The 11343-nt window shown below is 42.1% G+C and overlaps 1 protein-coding gene across 2 annotated transcripts in view; it reads left to right on the top strand.

Annotated features, from left to right (window-relative positions):
- Positions 1-11343, top strand: part of USP30 (ubiquitin specific peptidase 30) — a 28757-nt gene that overhangs the window by 1924 nt on the left and 15490 nt on the right. For both annotated transcript variants that reach the window (XM_019649075.1, XM_019649074.1), the window contains exons 2-4: positions 1812-1921; positions 3026-3208; positions 8027-8130. In XM_019649075.1, coding sequence (XP_019504620.1) covers positions 1812-1921; positions 3026-3208; positions 8027-8130 — 397 coding nt within the window. The remainder of the gene's footprint in view (positions 1-1811; positions 1922-3025; positions 3209-8026; positions 8131-11343) is intronic.

Here is an 11343-nt window from a genome sequence, read left to right as displayed (position 1 = left end):
CGGCAGCCCAGCTCCAGGTTGAGCTGTTGTTCAGCATCTTAGCTGTGGAGGGCAGTGTCACTGGCCCTCATGTGTGGGATCCGAACCAGGGCCCTTTGGCGTCCCAAGCCAGTTCCTAACCATCACGCCACTCGGCCTTTCAGTGATGACCCTTTTTAACCTTTCCAGGCACTTTTGTGAATACACCTATGGTGTAAAAGTCAGCACAAGGTTGCATTAAGAAACGTCAAGAATAACTTTCATGAATGAAACTGAGATTATAGTACTTAATAATCATAGCAGCTAATATTTTCAGAGCTCTTACTATGCACCTTACGCATTAGCGCTTATTTAATCCTCACAACAACCCTATGAGGTTGGTCTCATGATTGTCCCTATTGTACAGATGAGGAAACTGAGGGTGAAGTGATGTCCTAGGGAATAGCAAAGCCAAGATTGAACCAGATTAATGTGATTCCACTTTCTTACCCAAGTGCTGTGCACTATTGACTCTGTCTTGGGAGAATCAAGATTTATTTGAAATTCAGTTAGTATCATATCAGTTATGACACTAGGCGACTGTTGGTAGTCGTAAGATAGAGTCGCTAGTATCACCAGTGACTTCATGAGTTAATGTTGACTGAGCTCAGATCAAAACAATATTCACATGATCTAAATAGTGGGATATGAATATATTACACATGTATGTACACACATAGCTAACATATGATTTGCCTTATTCGTGTATGTAACTTTGTATAAAGCAGTGTTTTGCATTGCTGGTGCAATTTCTTCATTTGTAGTAAAAGAATAACTTCAGTGTTGAGTCGAGCCTAAAATTAAGAATCTTTAATTTCATAAATACTTAGAAGATCTTTTTATACTATTATATGCCCCCTCCTCATTTAATAATCTGAAAAATAAATCCATTTCTCTATGTTTTCTCCAGTACCCAATCATTCAGTGAATATTATTGAGTACCTACTATGTGCCAGGCATGAGGTAGACACTTGGGATATATCAGTGAGTAAAATAGACAAAGATCCCTGTCCTTGGGGACTTTGCATTCCAGTTGAAAGAGACAGACAATGAATTAGTGAATAATGAATGTTACGTTAGAACAGCGGTTCTCAACCTGTGGGTCGCGACCCCTTTGGGGGGTTGAACGACCCTTTCACAGGGGTCACCTAAGACCATTGGAAAACAAAAAGATATTTACATTATGATTCATAACAGTAGCAAAATTACAGCTAGAGTAGCAACAAAAATTGTTTTATGGTTGGGGGTCACCACAACATGAGGAACTGCATTAAAGGGTCTCGACATTAGGAAGGTTGAGACCCACTGTGTTAGAAGGTGGTAAGTGCTATGGCGAAAAGAAAAAGTAGAAGCAGGTAAAAGGGACCAGCAGTGCAGGCTCTAATAGTTAGTTAGAAGTGATGAGGAGGTGAGGAGCGAGCCAAGCAGTGATCTGGGGGAAGAGCATACAGTGCAAAGGGAGCAGCAGTGCAAAGGCCCTGAGGTGAGAGCATGGCTGGGGTGGCAGCCAGTGCAGAGGCGGAGTGAGAGGCAGAGTAGGAGGAAAAAACCCTGGCTTCTCTGAGTGAGATGGAAGGTTGTGCTCTTAGATTCTAAATCCTAATGTCTAAATGTGCTGATTTTCAAGACATAATCCTATGTATATTACTGTATACTACATTACCTTGAAAGTTAGGTATTTGGCGGGCCAGTGGGTTATTTTCATGAAATGTTATTTTTATGTACTTATTATCTCTCTCTATACGTATTGTTTTGTGATCATGGAAGATAGTAAACTTATTTTTCTTTTTTAGATATAAAGTCATGAAGAACTGGGGTGTCATAGGTGGAATTGCTGCTGCTCTTGCAGCAGGAATATATGTTATATGGGGTCCCATTACAGAAAGAAAGAAGCGTAGAAAAGGTAAGACTGAGGCCTTTGCATCATGGTCTGTAGACTTGACCTGAACCGTTATTATCCAAAAACAGTACAAAAAGGGGAGGGCATTTTTGGTTCTCTTGTACCCTCAGTACTTTCTTTTAAGCAGAAGTTAATTGCAATGACTCATTATTTTATATGCTGTAGTAAGTAAAAAGATTTACATTTCACCTCCTCTAAAGTCTTGAATTTGCCACATGCTTTGTAATGAAAATTTTCAAGTGTCTTAATTGTCTATGTTCTCATTAGCATGGCAATTGTGTTTTTCAGTAGTACAGCCCACCTGTTGTTTGATGCATTTGTGGTTTCACTGACTAGCTGCTAGTCACTAGTAAATGTTTCAAGTTAGTTTCTTCATTAACCCCAAAATGTATTTCTTAGTTTAAAAAATGCCCCCTTTTGTAAACATTGCTTTACTTCTATTGATTAAAAGTCAGCAAAAAAAGGGGGTGGGGTGGGTAATAGATGTAGCAAGATGTTGATCACTGTTAAATCTGGGGATGGTTATAATTAGGGTCTATCCTCTCTTATTTTCTACATGTTTGAGAACTTTCATAATAAAAAGTTTTTTAAAAACTTCAGCAGAAGAGGGAAGTATTTTGTTGATTTCTGCAGAAAGACTGACGAGAGTTGCCATAGTGGAGTCTTTCCCACTGATTGTAAGAACAAAATCATTGTCCTGGGGAGCAACAAGAGAACAATTGTTTTCTTCTGTTTTGAGAAACATTGCTTTTTTATTAAAGGGGAGAGAGAGAGAGAGAAAGGGAGGGAGAGAAAGAGATGTTACTGAGTGTTTTTGCACATTCAGTGTAAACCAAACTGTGCCTGACATCGTGGTGGGTTTCAGAAGTAACACAGGCCAGGGACCTGTTCTTCTGTCGCTATAGTGTCCCAAAGGAGCAGTACCAGGACTGGTCCTCAGCATGGACAAAACACCTGGCTCCTTGTTCTCAGGATAAGGATTTTCTCATGTTGGGATTTCAAATTCAAGGCCACGGTGCAGAAACTCTGGGTCGCTAATGGGAGAGAAAAAAAGAGTCTGTCCAATACGATGTGCTGCACTCTCATCCCCCACCCTCCTCTTTCTAGGGCTTGTGCCAGGCCTGGTCAACTTGGGGAACACCTGCTTCCTGAACTCCCTGCTGCAAGGATTGTCTGCCTGCCCCGCATTCATCACGTGGCTGGAGGAGTTCACCACCCAGTACACCAGGGATCAGAAGGAACATCCCCCACACCAGTATTTATCCTTAACACTGTTGCACCTCCTGAAAGGTATCTAACGGGGAATTTAAAGGGGATTGCATTCGTTTTCCAAGCAGCAACCCAGATGGCAGGCAAAGGGTTAACTGCCTCTGTTTAGAAAAACCTCATACAGATTATGAAAAAAACACTAAGAGCCCAATAGATACAAACAGCTAGTTTTTAAAAAGCAAAGATATAACCATCTAGTTTAAAAATTGTCAGTTTAGTTACAGCTCTTTAGGGAAAGAGGAAAGTCCACTGTGACATAACCATTTTGATTATAAGAATACCCTGGTTTCAAAAACATTAAACTTTTTTTTTTTAAGTATCTTAGCCTAGAAAGTAAGGTAATTCACAAGAGAAGTACTACAAATTGTATTTCGATAGATACAAAGTATCTAACAAACACTCAAATATTCAACCTGACCATCATCAAAGAAATATAAATAAAATAATAACAAGGTACCATGTTTTTGCCTGTCAGCAACATTGAAAAACAATTTGACAATCATGACCAGCTGTTGTATAACATGTTCGAACACACTAGTGTGGGGTAACTTGGGGCAACCTTTCCGGAAAGCAGTTTGGAACTATGCAGTAGTAGCTTGCCAAATGTTCAGTGTCATTTGACCTAATAATGCCTTGTCTGGGAGCCTGTCTTTTTTTTTTTTTTTTTTTTTTTTTTTTAGCTGAGCCATCCCGCCACCTGTTGGCAGCTCACGGCTGCTCAGCTCGGGCTGACTCGAACCGCTGTTGCTCAGAGCTCAAACTCTTGAGCGAGCTCTTAACCAACTGAGCCACTCAGCCGGCCCCTGGGAGCCTGTCTTAACAGAAATAGTTAGAAATGTGGACTGGGATTTACACTAGCCTGAAGTTCTAGAGCAAACAAGTTTGGGAATGACTGGATACTGGCCCTGAGCTTGGAGAGTCACAATATACATGGAATTTTAAGAAGTCACTGATCTAACTTCATTTTTAAACCACTGTTTTGACTGTAGAACTGGTTCTTTCCCCGACCTCCTGCCGTAACATCTGTTACCATCCTGAGGACATTCCACAAAATGTGATTTTGTAAATGCTGTTACAGGCTCAACAATCTCTAATGCCTATTTATAATGAGGGGAAAGAAAGAAAAGAATGTGTTTGTCCAACAGAATGATTAAGCAATGAATGAAATAGCACATAGCCATTAAGAATCATCTTTATGACGTTTTTTAATTTGGAAGAGGGCATAGGCTATAATACTAAGTTTAAAAGAGCAGGATACAAAATATGATATAATTGACTTCAGTAAAGCAAAAACTTTTACAGGTAGACTGGACAGAGAAAGACCAAAATGTTAGCCATGGCCATTTTGATATTGTGCAGTTGCTAGTTTGAAAACATTAAACAAACAAACAAAAAACCCACACAACCATACTTCTAAAACTTCCAACAATCAGCATATATTATTGTCACAGTCAGAAAGAAAAAAAAAATTGGATCTAAAAACACTCGGTTAAATAGTGCTTCCCTGAGGTATTTTCCTATGTGCTCTTAGCTTGACACAGAAATTTTTATGAAGCAAGTTCTGCAGCTCTATCAAGAGGCAGTTTAAAAAGAATTTCTTCTGCTCTGTTCTAAGAAAAACACCATTCCAAAGACTTGGGAGAAGCTGAAATGTCCACATAGGTGTTACGACTCAGGTTCAAGAGTTGTCCTAACCATGACCTCAGCACCCTCGTCTCTGCTTTTCCTGTGTGTGACCCGATGCTGGGAAGCAGAGTTTTCGTGGTCCAGTGTACCTAGAATATTCTCTCCCTTCTCTGCTTCCGCTTTCAGTGTCTTTTCTGTTGACTTTTAGAAATTATTTTTTTAGTTATACAAGTAATTCATAAATAAATTCTCCTTGTAAAAAAATGACAGCATTACAGATAACGCTAAAATCCCCTTTATCACTACCACCCCAATCCTGTTCCTTCCTCCCCAAAAGTAAGGCGTAAGTCTGTTCTTCCGGACCATTTTCTAAGTACCCCAGGAATTACGTATTGTTTTGTTTATGCTTTTTCATAACCAAGTAACGTAATATGCTCTAGAGAAATGTCCATTTCAGTACATGTCAGCTCTACCTCATTCACTTTTTTTTCTTTTTGTGAGTTTATTGGCCTTATAGATGTTGTCTTCTGTGAATTGCTTGCTCATATCCTTTGCCCATTAAAAAAACATAAAATTTGCCATCTTGACCATTTTTAATATATAATTCTGTACCATTAAGTGCATTCATCACCTTGTTCTGCAACCATCATAATCACTCTTCATTTCCAGAACTTTTTTATCATCCCATATTGAAACTGTATCCATTAAACAAAAACTCCCCATTCTCTGTTACCCCTAGACCGCGGTAACCACTATGCTGTCTGTCTCTATGAATCTGACTAGGTACCTCATTTATGTAGAATCTTACAATATTTGTCCTTTTGTATCTGGCTTATTTCACTTAGCATAATGTATTCCGGGTTCATCCACTTTGTAGCATGCGTCAGAATTTCATTCCTTTTGAAGGCTGAATATGAATACTATTCAGTTGTGTGTATATGCTACATTTTGTTTATCCATTCATAAGTCAATGGACATTTGGGTTGTTTTCACCTTTGTGCCATTGTGAACAATGCTGCTATGAACATTGCTGTACAAATTTCTGTTCAAGCCCTGCTTTTCATTATTTTGGTGTATACCCAGAAGTGGAATTGCTAGATCAAATGGTAATTCTGTCTAATTTTATGAGGAACCGCCATACTGTTTTCCATAATGGCTGCACCATTTTACATTTCCATTAGCAGTGCACAGAGAGCTCCAATTCTCCACAGCCTCACCAACACTTGTTATCATCTGTCTTTTTGCTAATAGCCATCCTAATGGGTGTAAAGTGATATCTCTTTGGTTTTGATTTGTATTTCCCTAATGAAAAGTGATGTTAACCATATGTTTATTAGCCATTTGTCTTTTTTTTTTTTTTTGAGAAGTTTCTATTGAAGTCCTTTTGTTCATTATTGAATTGTCTGTATTTTCATTGTTGTTGGGTTTCAGTTCTTTATATATTCTGGATATCAATTCCTTATCAGATATGTAATTTGCAAACCTCACTCACTTTTACAGTTGAGACACCCCAGTTTATTTAGCCTTTAGCCTTTTGTTTATATTGTCATGATAAACAGGCTGTAGGTGTCCAACTTGTATGTAAGCACATATTGCCCTACTGTAGATCCTAAGAAAGTGGAATTGCTGCATTATAGGATAGAAAATTAGTAAACATTGCCAAAGTGCCCCCATAGCATTTTAGGCAAAATTGAACTAAGGGGACATTAGAATTTTCCTTGGGAAGGAAAAAGCTAGCAGAGGGCTGCTTGATGGCAGGAAGAACCCTTTGTTCTGGAGGGTAAAGGTCAGACCTCAGGGTATTTGCACTGATGAGACAAGCCTCAGGACTTCTTAGCACTGGCTGCCAGGGCTGCTACTTCTCCACAGGTCACCACCACTCACAAAGTCACTGACCATGTTCAGACACAGTTGTGGGTTGCAGTATTCAGAACCTTCAGAGTCAGAGCCTAAAGTATTCTAAGGAATCGTTCAAGTTCACTGGCTGCAAATCAAAGAGAAGAAACAGCCTGGCTTAATTTACCTGGGGAATTGGAACTCCCCGAAACTGTGCTGAGATGACAGGCCCCTATATTTTTGTCTCTCATACTCTGGTCCAGTGTAATACACAATGAGATGGGGGATGGTCAAGATCAGGAATCAGCAAACTATGGCCCATGGGTGAAATCTGGCCCACCACCTGCTGTTTAAATAAAGTTTTATCGAAACACAGCCATGCCCATTTGTTTAGTATTGTCTATGGCTGCTTTTGTGTTAGAATGGCAGAGTTGAGGAGTGGCTACAGTGATCTGTGAATCCTAACATGTTTACCAACCCCTGATCTAGATGTAATTATAAATTCATAAGCCCATCAAACTTTGATTTTTGTTTATTAGGCTTGATTCTACTTATGATTGAAAAGTAAACCACTCACCAGACCCATTAAGGCTGCCACACGTACGTTGGTGTTTTGCCATGATAATCAGAAACTCATGCAGACAGATACACGTGAAGGCCTTATGGCCACAGGAGAGAGCCCTGTGGAGAGGAGTTAAGCACTGCATGTAGGGTTGGACTAGATCAGGGGTCGGCAAAGTTTTGAGATGGAAGAGCCACCAGGGGTCGGCACTTTGGGTACATACATGTGACTCTGAAGTAAAATTGAAAATGAAAATAAAACTATCATAGTTTCATTTATAATATTACTTTAAATTTTCCTTATTTATAAAAATATATTCATGGGTCTTGAATAATTTTTAAATTGTTGTGAGGGACAGGATTGGCTCTTCCAGGGGTTGGCAAACTTTGGAGACGGAACGTACCCAAAGAGCCGCATGTGGCTTGCGAACCGCAGTTTGCTGACCCCTGGGCTAGATGAGTGTTTAAGTGTCCTCCCACCCCTGAGAGTAGTGAGTTAAAATCATCTTATTCAATAAGAATCTTGCAACAATAAATTTATATCAATGATGGTAATTCAGATCACTGAAAATCAATTGCTTCATTTAAATGCTGTGGTCTTATGAAAAATCACTTTCATTCAACAAACACGAAGTGCCTAATAATGTACTAAGCATTGGGTAAGGTTACAAACAAGAATGGTGAAAGAGATCATTCCAAGATGAATTTTACAGTTCTCAAATTTTTCATTAGCTTTGACAGGCTATGTGGTGCAGGTTTTCTGGTTTGTTGTTACGCTGGTGAGATTAATAACTGTGTTACTTTTTTTGTTTCCAGCTTTATCCTGCCAGGAAATAACTGATGATGAGGTCTTGGATGCAAGCTGCTTGTTGGATGTCTTAAGAATGTACAGATGGCAGATCTCTTCATTTGAGGAACAGGTGAACACAACATTCAAAACAGGTTTACTTGGAGAATCCTTCCCACTAGTGAGCTGGGGTCTGAGCTTGCAGTGACGGCTGAAAAACAGCTGCACTGCAGCAGCGGGAAGAATAAATGCCAGGATTGACCTTGCAGTTGGCCAACCTACGTGTACATCCCCGTAACACTTTAGGCAGCCTTCATGCTCTGGGCTAGATTATGAGCTTTGTTCCTGCTTTCACGGTCAGAGGAGAATACAGCTGTTTCACCCGATGGATGGAAGGAAGATTCGCAGGATAGGGCTTACACACAGGTGCCAAAGAACAGAAGTCTTTCGTTTCTCAATGACTGCACTGCAGTGGATGGTAGGGATACCTGGGTCCTTTAGAGAGAGGCAGGTGGCTTCAGGCGAGACCCTTTTTTGGATCATACCCTCATTAAAAAAAAGAAAAAAATATCTTCAGAGGCTGCCTTAAAGTGGCCCCAAACTGGGAGCAGCTGTCAAATGCAGCCCAAGGGCTATATTCCAGCCACTTCCACCTCCTTTTCTACAACTACAGCTTCTCGGCCTTCTTTGGTCCTGACCTCCCCTCCCCCCGCCTCACCCCAGACCACTATTACCAATGGCAGGCCTGAGGCCAAGACTGAGAGGGTGAAGTTCTAAGGACAGAAAATGTTGCGTCCAGTGGTGTTCTGGGACATCCTCACTAGCCAATTCCCAGGACAGCCGGGTCCAGTTTTGTGTTGACTGCTTCTGCCTCCACCATCCAGACACTGGACCAAAGAAATGGGAGACGGCCTTTGGGCTCCCAAAACGGTGGAGCTGAAATGAAAAGCATTTAAAAGCTCTGAAAAATGAGGTGAGAAGGCTTTCAGCTCCCCTCATTTTTAAAGGTTATCTCTTTCCACTTTAATCTGAAGCCATCTAGGCTTTTTTTTTTTTTTAAACATGACACTGATGATATCTATACTTTCTTACAATGCATCTCGATTAATCTATGGTGTGTTGAAATGTTTTTTTTCCATTTAGAAAATACTTTTTAAAATCCTATAACTGGCATTATTTAGATGAAATGTTTTTCATCTCTCTAAAGTGAGAGTGACTGAGATTTAGTTGCCAAGGACATCAGATAACGTTTTCTAAGCCCTGCTCTTCTGTCAAGGACCCCTTAACTCCCAGTTACTCCTTGAAAATATTTCCAACGTCTTCGGCTCACAGCAGGCACTGAGCCAGGTGGTGCTACGGTGTGCGTGGAAAAGAGACGATCATGTCTGTCATGTCTTTGAAGGCATTCAGAGCACTGCCCGGGGCCTTGTCTGCATCTTCATTACTGTTCATTTGGTTAGTCGTCAGCAGGCTTCCACTGTCAGCCACTCTTCAGTGTCTGCAGGCGGTGCTTTGGCAGATGCGTTGGGCTAAGGGCTTACCTCGTGTGAATTACTGATTTAATCCTCACCACAACCCTGTAAGGAGTTACTATTCCTATTCTCGTTTTGCAGATGAGAACACTGAGGTCCAGAGAAGTGAAGTGATTTGCCCAGAGTCACATAGCTCTTTCAGTGGCAGAGCCAGGATTCGAGCCAGTCTGGTGCTAAAGTGCACACGTCAGCGCCAGCCTCTTCTGCCATACAGCCTTTTTCTCAAGGCCACGTAGCTGACTGGGACAGAACAGGGTGTGGATCTGACTCCATCCTGTCTTGGGGTTTTTCTCCCTGGTGAAGCTCTGCTCATTGCTTCATTGGTTGGTCCAGAGGCCTGTCTTTGAGGCTCCCTGAGCCTCCCAGGAAGAGCCAATTCTCTTGTCTCCCGCGGCTCATTGGTCATCACAGGGCTGTAGCACCCTGCTGCTAGGGAGCAGTTAGGCTGCTACATGTGTGCCTGGATTGTGAGTCTCCGAGAGCAAAAGCCTTGCCTTCTTAATCGTTGAATCTCGGTCACTCTCTTGCTAACTGCTGTTCATAGCCGAGGAGGGAATTCATTTATACATGCAACCAATAGTTACTGAATGCCTGCCGTGGGCAGGGCCTGTTGAGGGCCTGGGGTTGTAGCAGCAAACTTGACTGACAGGGTCCCTGCTGTCATGGAGCTCACATGTAAGTGAGGCTGTAGACAATAAATGGGTAACTTCAAGATGTGCTAATAATAGTAACACAAACATGGTGTGACAAAGTGTGAATGTGGGGGGCCTGGGGGGGGTGGGGTCAGAGAAAAGCAGTTGGGAGACCACTTTAGATGGGCAAGGCTCTTTAGAAGACCTGAGGTCTTTGCTGAGACCTGAGGCTTAAAAAGATGTGAGGCCTGTGAATGTCTGGGTGCAGAGTGTTCCAGACAGAGGAAGAAGCCAGACGAAAGCCTGAGGCAGTGACAAGTGTGCAGTGTTTGAAGGATAGAGAGAAGGCCAGCATAGCTGGGGCCAGGGTGAGGAGAGCAGTGGGAGAGGGGGTCCCGGCCATAGTCAGGAAGCAGATGGTGCAGGGCCTGGGAGGCTGTGGGCAGGAGCTGGGCTTCCACTCCGTGTGCACTTGAGGAGCCACTAGAGGCTTTGAACAGGGATCCGATTTATGTTTGATATGGGACGATGCTGGTCGCTATGTACAGGAAGGACTTACATAGGGGCCCAGGATGGAAAGAGAGAGGAAAGTTGGGAGGCTGTATTGCAGATATCCAGGCCAGGGATGGCGTGGTTCAGACTGGGGGTGGGGTAGGGGAGATAGGAGAGTCCTCAGAGATTTAGGGGGAGCCTGCAGGACTGCTGTTGAATTGGCTAAGGGTGGGATTAAGGCAGGGAGAGGTGGTGAGGGAGGGACTCCCTGAGGAGATGTCATTTTGGTGGAGACCTGGAAGATGAGAAAGAAGCAGTCGCATGAAGATCTGAGCAGACGTCCTCAGGCAAGAGTGCTTGAAAGACAGGCCCTGAGAGGGGGATTAGCGTGGTGCATTCTGGAGCCAAAGGAGGCCAGGGATCTTGGTGGTGAGCACGCTCTAGTCCGGGGGCTCGCAAACTTTTGAGACGCAAGAGCCGCCAGGGGTCAGCAAACTGCAGCTCGTGAGTGCGTGGCTCTGAAGTAAAATTGAAAATGAAAATAAAACTATCATAGTTTCATTTATAAAATGTTTAAAGGATATTATTCACATAATGGTGATTATGTAAAAATATATTTATGGCTCTCGAATGATTTTTAAATTGTGAGGGACAGGATTGGCTTTTCCAGGGGTCGGCAAACTTTGGAGA

Source organism: Hipposideros armiger, unplaced genomic scaffold, assembly GCF_001890085.2.
Source record: "Hipposideros armiger isolate ML-2016 unplaced genomic scaffold, ASM189008v1 scaffold_129, whole genome shotgun sequence".
NCBI classification, from domain to species: domain Eukaryota; kingdom Metazoa; phylum Chordata; class Mammalia; order Chiroptera; family Hipposideridae; genus Hipposideros; species Hipposideros armiger.
This window is presented reverse-complemented; position numbering and strand designations above follow the sequence as displayed.